Source organism: Tetranychus urticae, chromosome 3 (genome assembly GCF_039701765.1).
Source record: "Tetranychus urticae isolate SD_2017Ah chromosome 3, NJAU_TeUrti_SD_1.0, whole genome shotgun sequence".
NCBI classification, from domain to species: domain Eukaryota; kingdom Metazoa; phylum Arthropoda; class Arachnida; order Trombidiformes; family Tetranychidae; genus Tetranychus; species Tetranychus urticae.
This window is the reverse complement of record NC_142960.1, coordinates 21,744,035-21,760,056: the sequence shown is the minus strand read 5'-3', so window position 1 is coordinate 21,760,056 and position 16,022 is coordinate 21,744,035. Positions and strand designations below refer to the sequence as shown.

General features: G+C 33.1%; 4 protein-coding genes across 4 annotated transcripts; 3 read left to right on the top strand and 1 right to left on the bottom strand.

Annotated features, from left to right (window-relative positions):
• The first annotated feature begins 628 nt into the window (after nucleotides 1-628).
• LOC107364835 (saccharopine dehydrogenase-like oxidoreductase) lies at nucleotides 629-3,489 on the top strand. Its single transcript, XM_015932274.3, has 2 exons — nucleotides 629-1,065; nucleotides 2,029-3,489. The coding sequence occupies exons 1-2, from the start codon at nucleotides 739-741 to the stop codon at nucleotides 2,986-2,988; spliced, it is 1,287 nt and encodes a 428-aa protein (XP_015787760.2). The 5' UTR covers nucleotides 629-738; the 3' UTR covers nucleotides 2,989-3,489.
• A 356-nt stretch (nucleotides 3,490-3,845) lies between these two features.
• On the top strand, nucleotides 3,846-9,563 carry LOC107364833 (ubiquitin carboxyl-terminal hydrolase 31). The gene is made up of 4 exons (XM_015932272.3): nucleotides 3,846-5,434; nucleotides 6,687-6,935; nucleotides 7,281-7,770; nucleotides 7,852-9,563. The coding sequence occupies exons 1-4, from the start codon at nucleotides 3,977-3,979 to the stop codon at nucleotides 8,877-8,879; spliced, it is 3,225 nt and encodes a 1,074-aa protein (XP_015787758.2). The 5' UTR covers nucleotides 3,846-3,976; the 3' UTR covers nucleotides 8,880-9,563.
• A 48-nt stretch (nucleotides 9,564-9,611) lies between these two features.
• On the bottom strand, nucleotides 9,612-13,162 carry LOC107364834 (2-oxoadipate dehydrogenase complex component E1). Its single transcript, XM_015932273.3, has 3 exons — nucleotides 10,062-13,162; nucleotides 9,913-9,998; nucleotides 9,612-9,850 (listed from the first exon to the last, which is right to left on the bottom strand). The coding sequence occupies exons 1-3, from the start codon at nucleotides 12,721-12,723 to the stop codon at nucleotides 9,743-9,745; spliced, it is 2,856 nt and encodes a 951-aa protein (XP_015787759.2). The 5' UTR covers nucleotides 12,724-13,162; the 3' UTR covers nucleotides 9,612-9,742.
• A 1,024-nt stretch (nucleotides 13,163-14,186) lies between these two features.
• On the top strand, nucleotides 14,187-15,932 carry LOC107364955 (acetylcholinesterase-1). The gene has a single exon (XM_015932411.3). It carries the CDS (start codon nucleotides 14,187-14,189, stop codon nucleotides 15,930-15,932), a length of 1,746 nt encoding a protein of 581 aa, XP_015787897.2.
• Nucleotides 15,933-16,022: the final 90 nt, after the last annotated feature.

Genomic DNA, 16,022 nt, shown 5'->3' with positions numbered 1-16,022 from the left:
TTCGCTAATAAAAAGTTCAAAATCTCTGGTTTCTGGATTCAAATTGTATTTCAATGAAGTTATTTCTTGCTCATTGAATGATGATTTATTGATAACAGAATTGGTATTGAATAAGATTGAGTACAGAGTAAGAATAATTAGATCAACAGTCATCGTCTATGGCAAGTTATACTGTCAAACGTTTTATGATTAAAACATGATTTATCCGACATTTGGGCCATGGAAAAGGGCGAAGATAAATTCTGAGACAATGGCCAAGCTCCAATCTGAAGCTGATGCCGGCCGAACTCTGTTTCTCTTTTTTGTCCCATTTGCTGAAGCTGTCATTTAAATTGTTAGAGATTTTAGATCGGTGCGATGTAGTTTAGATTTGAATTCATTACCAATAACTTGTTTCAACTTGTTTATCATTGACTCTTCTGAGTCATTCGATTATTATTCATTATTCAACAAAATACAATTCAAGACATTTGAGAACGAAATTTGATTTCGTTTCAAACAATTTATGCTGGTTTAAGCCGAGCTCCATCTAGTGTTAGATTTACCTGTAAATGCTAAATGTAAGAAATAAGGAGTCACCACTTTGTATTTAATAATTTAACAGCATCATTTTAGCTTTATATGCAACTCATTCCAACTCATTCATTGACAATCGTTAACCTTAATAGTTATCAGTGTTCATTATACTACGTACATTTAATTTTTATTGTTAAACACTAAATTGATACATCTTTAATCATGGCTGAAAAGGAATTTGATTTCACTGTATTTGGTGCTACTGGATACACTGGTAAATATGTTTTCCGTAATTTGCTTGGATGGGAAGATATCGAAAAGAAGCCGAGAAAAATTGCCATTGCAGGAAGAAACAAGGATAAGTTGGAATCGCTTTTAAAGGAAACTGCCCTCCAGTTAGATAGGAATCTCGATTCAATAGGTGTCATCATCGCTGAGGTAAATGATGAAGAAAGCCTGTTGTCAATGTGTGAACGCTCAAAGGTGATACTAAATGTTTGTGGACCTTACATATTATATGGCGAACAAGTAGTCAGAGCATGCATTCAGGTAAATTATATCGTTATTGTCCTTTCCTTCAAACGCCCGTCTCTGTTGACTTTGCCATCTTAGTTGACCTTCCTCATTTCCCCTTCGCCCTTCGAGATATCGCCTGACTCCTTATACTTAACCAAATTCAATGGCTAATCATTGATTTTTTTTCTGAAATCACATCGGTTCACTCTTTTCACTATCATTAGAATGTGATTGATTACCGACACTAAATTTAACACAATTTTAGCTCGGCGCTAGAATGTCATCAGAAAGGTCAATTGCGTTTAATATTATACAATCAGTCAATTTGTATTGAAGGCTTATACAAATTTATTTGTATTTATCTCTATTCAAAAACTTGATGATTGTTAAGATAACCTTGTAAATTGGATATTTTGTTGATTCGCATTCAAACAAATTTTCTATGAGGAAAAATTGATTTTTTTGCTTCATTCATCTAATAACCAGTCCTTGGAATATTTATATTTAACTTAAATAACACAAACGGTCATGTTTCATATTTTTAAATTTTGAAACATTGTTTTCTGTTCATTCCATACATTTATCAGGTCCATGAATAATTCAATATATGATTTACATTATGACTTGAATTTGAATAATCTGACTTTCAATATGTCAAGCTGGCAGATTGAGTGTTAAGTGTCTGAATGAAAATTGAATACTCTTTTCATCTTTCTTACCTAACAATGCTTTAGCCATTGATCACTCTTTTGTTGTCAGAAATAATTTCTATGAAATTTCTCATTTGCTTAATGTAACCTTAGATAAACCTTCATTTATTTCTGATACAATTGACTTTGATTATTACACCCAGTTACAGAAAATTTTCAATTACAGTAAAAGTCTAAACTCATCAACACTGTCAACCCAGAATATTCTGTATCCTTTCCTTTCTGAAACTGAAAAATTTTCAAGCATTATTTTTAATACAATTTTTTATCTTTTTCTTTTCACCAGAAAAAAGCTCATATGGTTGATATTTCTGGCGAACCTCAATATCTTGAGGACATGCAATTTAAATATCACGAGGCAGCCAAAAAAGCCGGCGTTTACATAGTTGGTGCTTGTGGATATGATGCCATTCCTTCAGATGTTGGTACCGATGTATTGAAACAAAAATTTACTCCCGGTAGATTGAATCAAGTGGATGCTTTTGTAAATGGAAAATTTGGAAGTTCTGGTATTACCATCAATGTCGGAACTTTACACTCACTTGCTCAAGCCTTTGGAGAGTTTGATCAAATGCTGAAGATCAGGGAAGGTTATGTTAAGGGAATGTTTAAAAAGAGTTTACCGGAAAGCCGTTATCCTGCTAAAATCAGATACTTACCGTGGTGGGATGAAGAAGCTAATGGTTGGTGTTTACCTGTGCCTATTGGTGATCGTGATATTGTTAAAAATAGCCAAAGATGGTTCCACGAGTACAATGATGAAAAACCAGTTCAATTCGAGGAATATATTGTTGTGCCGAAACTGTATCATGCACTTTTCCTAGCTCTCGGCATGTTTTACTTAACAATACTCATATATTTCAATTTTACCAGAAAATTACTCATTAAGCATCCCAAAATATTCACAGCTGGTTTCTTCTCAAAAAGTGGTCCCACTCGAAAGCAATTGGAGGAAACTTCATTTACCTTTACATGTGTTGGAAAGGGATGGTCTGAGCCTCTAAATGAAGGTGATACCGATTACAAGAGTCCACCCAATAAGATTATTAAATGTCGCATTTCTGGACCAGATCCTGGTTACGAGACAACTTCGAGATGTCTTATCCAATCGGGATTAAGCATTCTGGATGAAGGTGATAAAATGCCTTTCGATGGTGGTTGTATTACTCCTGCATTTGCTTTTAGAGGCACTACGATTCGAGAGAGACTTACTCGTCACAATGTTACATTCGAAATTATTGAGTAAAAAGCTCAAGCTATTCATAATTCAGCTAAATGTGATTAATAGATCTATGCAAGCTTTCAGGTCAATCAATATAATTCAAAAATTTTCAGTCAAATAGCGTTTCTAACGTTCTCAACCCTTGGATTGGACCCTTCGATATACTCTTAATCAGATTGCTATCACTGCTTCTTATTGCATCTGTAATCATCTACAATCTAAAATGTTATCAAAAGACTCTTCACAATTAACCATTTTAATAATGTTGGCAAAATGTAACAGATGTCTTGTCACACTCAGTTATCTGATTGATTCCATAATTTTTATGAAAATGTTATTTTAAATTGTTTCCAGTCATATCACCTGATTTTGGATTTTTTTGGTATTCCTTTGATTTTTTCATTCTGAAACTAATTGTTATGTTTACTGATTTTTTGTCTTTTCACGTTATTCAATTAATCAGATTATTACTTTTATTAAAACTCTTTAATCTATTTTAATAAATCATCATAAAATTTTCCTTAATCTTGATTGTATGTTTTATTTACCAAGAAATCAATAATTTTGAAACTTTACAATTTCATGTTAACAAGTTTATTGAAAACATAAATGAAATTTTATCAATTACATTGTTCATTTATTAATAAGTTGTTCATGAAAACATTTATTGCTCATTTAATTACAGGTTAATGTAAATAATTCAATGTTTTGTTTAATTAACGCTTCAAGGATATAAATTATCTTATTAACATCTTCGTAAACAATTTCGTATAGAATGGAAGAAGTTAGATAAGAAAACGCAATATAGATGGAGTTACAATGAGGAAAAAGGTGCGGCATGCATTTACAGCAAGTCTCAATTGGAGGCAAATTTTTGTATTACTGTAATGTTATTCGAATGTAACTGAGCTAGCTGTGGATTTAATTGTTTATTTAATTGTTTATTATTGTTTTCTTGTGTGAAATTGCTCAATATAGTTTGTGATATGGTTTCTGTGTAGATTACGATGAAATGGTCGAGAAAATTATCAATCGTTTTGGCGAAGAGACCACAGCAAGTATTAAACAGGTCATGGATGGTTCAGGCCTCGCCCAAGCTATTGGTCTACCAACATCAACATCAACATCACCAGCTTCATCTACTTCATCATCAACCGCAACTTCATCCCTTGGTAAATTGATTGAGGTTAATTTCTTAGATAAATCTCTTCACCTTGACAGTGATAAAATTTACCAATTTAAAGAGGTTTCAAAGTTAAATGGTTTGAAACAGTTTTCTGACCAATACTCTATTGAGCAACTTAAGATTGATCTTAGTAATAAAGATATAGAATCTAGTTGTGACCTCTTGGTTAAAGATCAGCAACAACATCATCATCAACATTTTCATCATCATCTAAACTCTCAACATCAAAAGCAACCACAGCAATCAAACTCTTCAAACCAACCAAACCAGGAAAATAATCCTCAACCATCTCCTCATCTACATCATCAACCCATTAGTAATCCATCATGTGTTACAATTAGTGATGATGACTTAAGAGAGGAAAGTAAACTTCCAGTCATCAATGGTACAGTAAATGAGGATCATGATAGTTCACTGAAATCAGCCTCACCCCAGTCAGAACCAGCTTCTATCTCCATTTGTGTGGATAAACTTGAAAAACCATGTATTATTAATTCAAATGAAAATGGCATTGAAAGGCCTAAGCCAAACCAAGACGTTGCTCGACAAGCTGTAACACTACCAAGAACTCAAGGACAAACCCACAAAGATACATCTACCTTACGTAGAAATGGTGAAAATGATAAAAAGCGTTCTAGAAGTTTTATAGTTCGTTTATTATCAAATTTGCCATATCTTTCAATTTCCGGGTCTCGTTTGAACGGCAAAGACGATGACGAGGATTCATCTACCGACAGTTATAAAAGTCTACGAAGATCTAGAGAAAGATCAAATAATCATCAATCGACCAATAAATTATCCAATTCAATGTCAAGCCAAGATGCTGTAAATCTATTCACATGTAATTGTTCAGAGGGAACTCATGGTAAAACAACTAATCAAACTAAATCGAAGCCGTTAACCTTGTCTGGAATTAAAAACCATGGCAATACTTGTTTCATGAATGCTATTCTACAATGTTTATCTCATACCGATTTACTTATAGAATATTTTAATGATACCCAATTTTATTATAAAGATTTAATTACACGACAACAGCTCAATGTGTGTAAAAATGGCTCAAGTAGTGAAGTCACCGCTCAATGTGCAACTTTATTTCAATCTTTATGGAAAAACAATTATTCTCCTGATTTATCTAGCAAATTTAAATCTTTAATTGGTAAACAATGTAAGCAATATGAGGATGGTGGTCAACATGATGCACAAGAGTTTCTATTTTTTTTGTTGGACATTTTCCATGAAGATCTCAACGTTGCCATCAAAAAGAAGGCCAAAAAGTTCAAGGTATTTAAACTTACACTTTAAATCTTTACCATGCAGTCAACTTTTATTCTTTTATTATTAGTTTATACTTTGATATTACTCACATTTGTTACTTCACTTGTAATTTCAAACGTCAAAACTTTCAATTGCTATTATTTTCTAGTCATTAGATTAAGGTGAAAGTCAGTCGAAAACAATTCTCTCATAATTGTCATCAGATTTATTTTCCACCCTTAATGATGACACAATTAACTCACCATAAATAAAGAGTAGAAACTTGATGAAATTAATCATCCGACTCATGATTTGTAATATTCACAAATACAGGCAACTATTGTAATTAGTTTATAACAAGCATAATTCTCTGATTCTTTGATTTTCTTAGATGTTGTCCCTTTTATTCGCGTGACACATCTTGATTTCAGGGTTATTCTTGATTGTATCATTATTGTGTGAATAGTTATTTGTTGCCTTTATTAGAATTATGTTTTTAATTAACTTTGATATCTTTCCGTCAAGTCATTTCAATTTCAACAGTTACCTTTGTCATGCATATAATGCAAAGTATCATAATATAATTCAATCAGTCAATTTATTCTCAAATTACATTCTTTTCATTTCTCATCATTACAGGTGAACAAAAGTAATCTACTCTAGTTCCAAATTTTTTTATCATTGCTGGCATCATTCCCATCACCTTTTTTTCATGCCAATTGAAACTCGGCAATTCGATGTTATAATTGATAGTTTACTTTAGAGTTTAATTGTTTTAAAACACACTCTAAACACTCTTGTTATAAGACTTACATTCACCACATCATTAAACCTTGTAAAAACAGAATTATCTAGACAGCATATAATTAACCTCATTTCTGTCTCTCCAGGTAGACAGATCTATGGGATTTTGAGCAAGAATAAAGAATCGATTACTGACCTAAAAAGCTCTATTATTAGAAAGTTAAATCTACTTTTCAAGATACTTGAGACTATTATTAGACTCTAATAGTCTGTGGTAAATAAAAAGTAAAGTAACAGTTTTTTCACCATATGTTCACTTGTTGACTCTTTCTAACCTTTCAATTCTTTACACCAATTTTTTCGAACTCAGATTCAATTCTCCATAGAAATGCTTTTCACTTTTTTCATAAAATAATTCAATAATCTGTCAAATATTGAATCTTAAACCATATTTCATTCCTATTCAAGAGACTTGCATTTTTTATTGGTAGATTTTTTTCTTTCATTAATCATTTTATTTTTGATTTTATTACAGATTCCCAGTACCTGGAACCGGCCTGATGAAGTTATAGCCGCGGAAACTTTATCGATTTATACAAGATGTGACAATAGTTTTATTCGCAAAGTTTTTCAAGCTCAATTACGATCATCGGTTGTTTGTCGTTCATGTAAAAGCCATAGCAATACATTTGACCCGTATATGTGCCTTTCATTACCGGTTCCCACCAAGCTTACCCACATCTGTATCATTAACGTTTCATACCTTGATAATGTTCCAAAAAAGGTTTGTTGCTCATCAAATAACTTTTATCTTCACATTAGCATTTGTTAGTATTAAATTGTCAAGATAAATATCAAATGTTATTGCTTTATTAATATGCAATTTACAACATATTAAGCTGTCACATTGAAATTTTTCATGTTGTTCATTCAGACAGAAAAATTTTGATGTAACATTTATTTTCATGCAATAACTTGCTGCTTGAGAAAAGCATCTAAATCTTGTTTTTAATCAATCTATTATAATTTTTCACTTTTTTTTTATTTGAGTCTTTATATGGTTGGAAACAGGATATTTATCTTTCTGTCAAATTATCAATTTTCTTTTTCTTCCTTTCATTTTAACCAGATCAAAATGGCTGTTACCATCGAGACTCAAGCTACGCTTAAAGAAATGAGACATAAAATTTCAAGATTAATAAAAATACCTGAAAACCAATTGGTGCTGTTGATAAATGACAGTTCAACTGGTATCAAAGAATTGAATCAATATAAAACTCCAATCAGTGAATTTTTAAATGAAAATGATGAAATAGAAGCTATTGAAACTCCTAAATTAGACATGAATCAAAACTGTAATTCAGGATCTCCCAAATCAACCTCAACAATATCCCAACAATTAACCCTTGTATGGACTAATCGTGTCGGAATTGGTAGTTCTGATAAAAACAAATTTTTTGGACCTTATTTTAGTTGCACAATCAATCGAGAGGCAAGTTTCAAAGATATACAGAGTGAATTAGTGAAAACAATGCAACCGATTATGAGGTTAACCTCTGTGTCAAGTTGTATCAAAGATTTACCCTTGTTTAAATTGAGAGTTGTTGGTGGCATCCAAGGTAAGAAATCTTTTAAACTCCATCAAAATTTGTTTATTTATAATCTCTCTTTAACGCATTTTTAACTCTCTTTTTCTTAAGATCGATGTTATTTACCCGAGCATGGTGATCATCCTTTATACTCTTCCACTGTCAACGAAGCATTAGCTCATTGTAAAGAGAAAGATTATCGTGGACCAACCTATGTGATGTTGATTGTTGAATGGGATTCTGATTTAAAGCAAACACTGGTTGTTGATGATGATGAGGCATTAATTGTTACCGAGGATCCAAACATGGAATATGTTATTGCTCGTAATCGTCTATCTAACCAGGCAACTTTAGAAGATTGTTTCGACATGTATTTCCGTGAAGAGAAACTTGGTGCTGATGATGCTTGGATGTGTCCATCTTGTAAAAAGAAGCAGCAATGTATTAAGAAACTTAGTCTCTGGTCAACCCCTGATATACTTATTATTCATCTAAAACGCTTCCGTCAAGCAACTAATCTTCAACGAACCAAATTATCAACTTTAGTCAACTTTCCATTCACTGGTTTGGATATGAATCCCTACTTGAGTAAACGCAAAGCTAATCTAGACGAATACAAAGAATCTAATGGGGATGTTAATAATTTATCTTACATTTTGTATCCTTGGAAAAAACCGCGAGAAAAAGAGGTTCTTCCTTATTATTCGGAAGATAATATCTATGATTTATATGCTGTCTGTAATCACCATGGGAACATGTCATCAGGACATTATACAGCTTACTGTCGTGACATTAATGATCATAAATGGTATTTATTTGATGATCAACAAGTTACTAAGGTTTCAGAAAACTCATTAGTTACTGGAGATGCTTACATCTTATTTTACCAACGAAGTACTATTCCACCATTTACTCTTCCTCCATCAGAATCACCGTCTATGAGAACAAAACGAGCATCGTCGTCATCATCAACATCGTCATCGTCATCATCTTCATCATCTTCCTCCTCTTCATCTTCTTCATCATTATCATCCAACGCGGATCAATCCTCAACTAATTCATTGACATCTCAATCTAACGTCAGCTTAAATAATGACAATCAATCTTCACCGGTTAAATTAGCAAACTCAACTTTATAATTAGACTTGTAAATAAGAAATTGTTGATTTATATTATTCAATCCAAGCATTGATAATTTTATCACCGTTAACCTCTCAACTCCTGGTGGGCTCCCCAATCAATAGCATTTAATGATTTCGCCATTCTTCTCAGTCTTTTCACTGCAGTTAATTGGCTTAATTACTCTTTCTTTTCTTTAAATTTGTACGTATTATCATTTTTCAAAACTACTTCTTTCAATTAGATATTGTTTGCTTCATATTGGTCTATGGTCTTTATGGTCTTACAAACTAAAAACAACTAAACTACTAATATCTAATTTATTGTCAAAAATCTTTATAATTTGAATACCTATCGTGTAAGCAGTATCAAGAAACATTTCATGTTGTAATTATCTCTTAATTCCTTCTTTTCTATGCTCATCAATTAATCAGTTAACATATCAAAAAATTCCTACTACATTAGTCAGTAGAGATCTAACACTAATGTAAATTCATCATAGTTTTCCTATTTTCACCTCTTTGCATGATAACATCTGTCTCTTTCTTTCTTTTTGATTATTGTTATTTTCACTTTCAAATTTTGATGATAATTTCATGATTATATTAATTATAAAATACTTTTTGTTAGTAGATATATTCATATAAACTTAAACCGTCAAAATTATATTAACTACTAAATAAATCAAACAATTTTTAGTTGCATTTAACTTACAGATAAAAACAACTCAAAATAAAACAATTACTAAAATATTCATTTTGTAATATTAATTTATCAAAAAACATCTAACATCGTTATTTTTTCATTTAAGCTCTTTGATTCAATTGGCACGAATCAAAATTTACAAAATTAATCCTCTGATCAAAAAATAATAAAATTACAATTACAATCCGTCAAATGTTTGTTGAATAATTGATTTTACTTGTTCCTTATGAATTTGGCCAATACCAACCGCAGGCACAGAAGATACATCTCGTCCAGCATATTTAATCTAATTAGAGTAAATTGAATAAACCATTAAAGATCAATTAGATTAACAATCATTTTATTTACCTTAATTCCTAAAAGGTTTTCAAATCGAGGTTTTACATAACTCCAAGCGCCCATGTTTCGTTGCTCTTCTTGGCTCCAAACAATGTCTAAAATTAAACAAAAAATAAATTATTTACTAACAGGTTATAATCACAATGAGCGTTAATCACCTTTAACTTTGCCTAATTTTGTTAACAGTTTACTGATTTGAATGGCTGGAAAGGGTGACAATTCCTCAATCCTAATCAGGACAACTTTATTCGCCAATTTACGATTAACTCGCTCTTCATCTAATGTATAATAATGTTTCCCAGAGCAGAATACAATTTTTTGTGGCGATGTCGGATTTCTTGGGTCATCAAGAATGGGTTGAAAACAATTACCAGGTCCAAATGAGTCAAGAGAGGATTTACAAGCGGGATGACGAAGAAGCAATTTAGGTGAAGCCAGTATCAAAGGTTTACGATAATTGCGCATCATTTGGCGGCGAAGTAAATGGAAATATTGTGAAGGTGTTGTTACATTGGCAATTGACCAGTTAATTGAGTCACCAGTTACTGCTGTTTCACTTGAGTCACTCATTTGAAGAAACCTTTCCAAACGGCAAGATGAATGCTCAGGTCCGGCACCATCATAACCATGAGGCAATAAAATAACTAGTCCACTTTGAAGTAACCATTTAGCCTCACCGGAAGACACGAAAGTGTCTAGAATTATTTGTGCTCCATTGAAAAAGTCGCCAAATTGTGCCTCCCAAATAACCAAATTGTTGGGTGAATCAACGCTAAAACCATATTCAAAGGCAAGAACAGCTTCCTCTGAAAGAATTGAGTTAGCAACTTCAAGAGATCCTAAATTAGCGGTTTCAGTTCCAGCAGTTAGATTGTTTAGCGGGATATAAAGTTTACCGGTTTCTTGATCAACCAGCATAGCATGACGCTGAGCAAAGGTTCCTCTACCGACATCTTGACCAGAAATACGAACATTGATTCCCTGATAAAGCATGGATCCCAAAGCTAAAGCCTCTCCTGTTGACCAGTCAATTAATGAACCAGATGATGAATCTAAACGCTTTAGTCTGTCAGTGACTAAAACTTTAGACAAATTGGGATGAAGGTTAAACCCTTCTGGAATAGTTACTGATTGTTTACCAACATATTTGAGTAAATCTAGGGGGACCCCGGTATCCCATGAAGTTATCATATTGGACTGAGGACGAACACATGTTGACCAAACGCCCTGTAAATCAGGATTACTTGGTACATATGACTCTCTACTTTTATAAGCTTCATTCAATTTGTCCCAATAAGCTTTAGTTTCCGTCTCTTTTTCTGATGCAGTCAAATGTTTATCACTAATGGCTGATGGCATGGTTGAAGGTCGTGAATGGATTCGCTTGTACATTACAGGATTGGTCATTGTTGGATCATCCAATTCATTATGGCCCCAACGACGGAAACAAGTTAAATCAATGGCAATGTCTTTACCAAATGTTTGACGATATTTGAGAGCTAACTTGGATACTTTTATCACATCTTCAGGACAATCTCCGTTGACATGAATACATGGAGCATCAATAGCTTTCATTACATCGCTGCAATAAGCTGATGAACGGCCAACCAGTTGGCCTGGTGTTGTATATCCTATCAGATTGTTGACAATCAAATGGAGAGACCCATTAACGGTAAAATTGGGTGTACCTGAAAGAGCCAGCGTTTCCATAATTATACCCTGACCTGAGAAAGCTGCATCTCCGTGAATTTGAATTGGTAAAATGGCTGAACCCTTGTTATCGGCTCCATACGAACCTTCTTTCCATCTCATTGCTTTGGACCTGGCTTTACCCATTACAACCGGTGAGATGGCCTCCAAATGTGATGGATTAGGCAGTAATGAGACACTAATTTGTTTTTCTGGTGAATAATTCAAGCGCACAGTTGTGTATAAGTGAGACAAAACATCGCCTGTTGTTTTAATATTTTCAGAGGACAAGTCAAACTCAGACAAACCCGACATTTTACGAAATTGAATAGCTGGAGGATATTGTAATAAAATGTCCAACGTATTGAGTCTACCACGATGGGGCATTCCTATAATAGCTGACCAAACGGAATAATCAACACAAGCAGTCTTTAAAATAGTGTCTAATGATATTAACATTGATTCAGCTCCTTCAGCTGAATAACGTTTAACTGTTGGAAATTTGGTGGCAACAAATTTATCAAAAAGCTCAGATTTCAATAATATTAATGACATTTCGCGAATCTCTTCATCAGTCAACTTGTTTTCACTAAGACCAATTTTTTCCCACTCCGAGCCAAACCATTCCCGCTCACCTAAATCACTGAGATGCATAAATTCAACTCCAACAGATGAACAATAAACAGTTTCAAGGGTTCGTATCAGTTCACCCAATGAACATCGTCCCAAATCTAAATTGGTATAATCATTGGCATTAATTTCTGTATGGTGATCATCTTGGTATTGTTCAATATATCTACGAAGAAGCTCGGTTGATGAGTGATTAGGTTCAATTGCTTTTGAGGGTCCTAATGGATTAGTTGAAGCCAATAAATGTCCCTTGGAGCGAAACTCATCAACAACCATATTAACAAATGAAGTTGATCTTTCATTGGTAACAATACGCTTAATCAACATTTCAGTGGCTATCCTATCTTTATCAAATGATTTAACTCCGAAAACATCTTTTGTGTGATACCAACGGTGTCCAATTGGTTGATAATTATTCCGATGCAGGTTATTGTTTCGAAAAATTAAACCAAGATTAACTTTTATCCGATTCAAATGACTAGGCCTTGGTAATAAAATCATTGCTTTCAAACACTATCAAGGCTGTCTGCTTGAGGGAAAATACCAAATAATAATGAATGGCACAAGTAAATTTAATCTGGTTTTGCGATTAAAAACAATTAAAATGGCACTTTCAATAAGGTTAAATCGAATTAAATCATGTTGTTTCCTTTAATTCATACGAACGAGTTCAGATCGAGTTAAATTTGTCTCAAATAACTGGTTATAATTCATCTGTTTTTACAGTAAAAAAACAGTTTATAGTAACCTTACTTTGTTGCGAAGAGAATTGATTTATTCCTTAATCAAAGTAAATCGCGTTTATTTCTAGGGAATATCCAATTGACAATTTGATGAGCTTATCCTGTATCATTAAGGCCACCTTAATTAACAGCACAAAAATTTGAAATAAAACACAAAAGTTATAAATAAAAAAAGCCTTGATTGGCGAGTGACTTCAATTCAGTTTGTTGGGACTTTATGTGCAACTCACTTCTAAAGATCTTCTTTCCTTATCTCTCTATTTTCCAGATTATCGTTAAAGATACTCAGCAATGATACAATGAATTAAGTATATTAGTGATTATAATCAACAGTAACAGACCAACTTGATCATTAGAGGAAGCTCTTAAGATTCAAAAATATTCACAGCTTCAGTATTGAAACATTGACCATGTTATCAAATATAAATAGAGCAATTTGTAAAATACAATTGATTGTATTGAATAAATAAAGCTTTATTTTAATTGAGCTGTTAAAATAATTTAGTAAAAATTAAACTCTTACAATTATGATTTACTGGTTCTTTCAATAAAAAAGACAAAATAAGCTTTAATTAATAGCCAATCACTCAGTTGAATCAACATTAATTAACATGAATCTTTTGCCGTCAAACTGATGACACATTTAATCAACTATTATGCTTCAAAATGTTGATAAAATAGTATTAATTTAATTAAACAATTTATCTCAATTGATTACCGTCTAGTAACCTTTTGAGTTGATTAATTAGTTGAAAACTGCGTTTAAATAACATTTTACAAGTAGCAAGTTCATCACTTGAGGCTAATTTAAACTCTTCATTGCTGTATCTAAGGATAACTTGATATATTTAAACCCATCGCTGGTTAAATACTTTGGCCTTATTTAGTGAATATTTGAGACGGATTGCAATTAAATCACTTGTTGCTAAGTCAATTTGGAAATAAACATCTTGGAATCTTTCAAGTTAATTTTGTTACAATTTTCAGGGGGCAAACTTAAAATTCAAAATTTGAATGTCATCAGATGAAAGCTATAAATCAAAAAAAACAAAGGAAAGCGAAATCAACAGATTTTTCCTCAATTAGAAATGATGATTTACTGTTGCGAATCCTGAATCGCTTTTCCTCTTGAAATTGTATCGTCAATGGTGAAAGTGTTTTCCACAATGAAACTCTATCCAGCTCAATCCAAATGTAATGATCCACTTGTAAATAGGTACAATGTTTGTAAAATTAATCCAATCCACGATAATAGAGTTATGTCTTACAAATATATTGGTTAATTGTTTAACAATAACTTCACCAGAAATTACCACAAAATGGGGAATAATTAGAGGATTTACTGAAAGGGTCGGTGATAAATTGGTGGACACATATTTAAGGATTCCTTATGCAGAGCCACCAGTCGGTCCAAATCGTTTTCGTCCTCCATTGCCGTTAAGTACCCCTTGGAACTCAACTCTTGATACCAATGAATATTCACCGGCATGTCCTGAGCCATACATCGGAAATGATTTAAAAAGAGCAGGTAAATTGATTGTTCGAAGTGAGAATTGTCTTTATTTAAACATTTGGGTTCCTCGAATATCATCTTCGGCTTCTTCATCCTCCAATTGGTATGATGTTACAAAAACGAGTAAAAACAATGACAAAGGTCTACCAGTTATGGTTTATGCTCATGGAGGTGGATTGGTTATGCTATCGGCTGGTGACTCTAATTTCATGGATGGCGCTCATTTAGCATCAACAGGTGAATTTATTGTTGTGACATTTAACTTTCGCATAGGTGCTTTAGGCTGGCTCTATTGTGATCCACAATCAATTTCGGGTAATATGGGTCTTTATGATACTCTAATGGCAATAGATTGGGTTCACTCCAATATTAATCTATTTGGAGGTGATCCAAACAGGATAACAATCAACGGCTTAAGCTCTGGAGGTAATATGGTTACTTCATTGTTTCTCGGCGGTCATCTTAATAAGTACGCTTCTGGTTTGATTGCTCACTCTGGAATTATGAGTGATGTCTACAGTGAGCCTGTCGAGAAAGCTAAACGTCGCTGTGAATTGTTTTCATTAAAAACTTCATGTAGACGAGTTGATCAACCAATTGATTCCAACGTGCTCCAGTGTTTACAAAATTTACCAACGGTTCAATTGTTGTTGGCCCAAACAGCACTTGCAACCGAAAAGGAGAAATTAAATTCCAAAAGACCTGAATTGTTTCTCATAACAACCGGAGAGACACTTTTCCCAGCAAATTTCACCGAGCTTTACAAACAGCGTAAATGGAAAAAATCAATTCCAATTTACATTTCATTGGTTACTGATGAAGCGTCTGTCATTCAACATTATTGGCCAAGAAAGGGTACACAAAATTCATACGAGACATTTCAAAAGTATATCCAATCAATAGCACCAACACTTGTCACTAGAGAATTGGCTTCGCCAGAAGATGTTACCGCCGATTTGTCCAAAGTATACCTTACTGGCTTTAAAGATTCATCAATGGCTTTGATAGACCTATCCATGAGACGAATGCTTGGTGATTGGTACATTACTTGTCCAACTTTGTACTTTGCCGACCAACTATCATTAACCAATGCGGTTTGGGTATCATTATTTGGCTATACAATGAATCCAGCCAGTAAAAATTTACCACCTCTGGTTACTGGACGTAAATATGGAGCTCGTCATGGACTGGACATCTTCTTTTATTTTGGCGTTCCTCATTATGCTAGTCATGGTTACGATGATAGAGATAGACAAATATCAACCGCGGCAATGTTGATTTGGTCTAGATTCATTCACTATGGAAATGTCAATTGGACTCCTTACCAATCAACATCAACTGGTCGCATATTACCCTATTACAAGGAATTAAGCGTAAATAAAGCGGCAATTTCAACAATAAATCAAGATCGCTACCGATGTTATGTTTGGGATGATTTTTATCATAAACCTTAAAACAATAACTTCAATTGTTACCATCAATACTATCTTGAAAATGGGAATTAAAAACAAAGTAAACGTAGGGATGTTAAATCATAAATAAAA

Coding starts and splice junctions, on each gene's coding strand:
- LOC107364835 (XM_015932274.3), top strand. CDS start 739: ATGGCTGAAAAGGAATTTGATTTCACTGTATTTGGTGCTACTGGATAC. Junction 1,066..2,028: donor TAGTCAGAGCATGCATTCAG/GTAAATTATATC, acceptor TCTTTTCACCAG/AAAAAAGCTCATATGGTTGA.
- LOC107364833 (XM_015932272.3), top strand. CDS start 3,977: ATGGTCGAGAAAATTATCAATCGTTTTGGCGAAGAGACCACAGCAAGT. Junction 6,936..7,280: donor TTGATAATGTTCCAAAAAAG/GTTTGTTGCTCA, acceptor CATTTTAACCAG/ATCAAAATGGCTGTTACCAT. Junction 7,771..7,851: donor AGTTGTTGGTGGCATCCAAG/GTAAGAAATCTT, acceptor CTTTTTCTTAAG/ATCGATGTTATTTACCCGAG.
- LOC107364834 (XM_015932273.3), bottom strand. CDS start 12,723: ATGATTTTATTACCAAGGCCTAGTCATTTGAATCGGATAAAAGTTAAT. Junction 9,999..10,061: donor AAAATTAGGCAAAGTTAAAG/GTGATTAACGCT, acceptor GTTTAATTTTAG/ACATTGTTTGGAGCCAAGAA. Junction 9,851..9,912: donor AAAACCTTTTAGGAATTAAG/GTAAATAAAATG, acceptor TACTCTAATTAG/ATTAAATATGCTGGACGAGA.
- LOC107364955 (XM_015932411.3), top strand. CDS start 14,187: ATGTTTGTAAAATTAATCCAATCCACGATAATAGAGTTATGTCTTACA.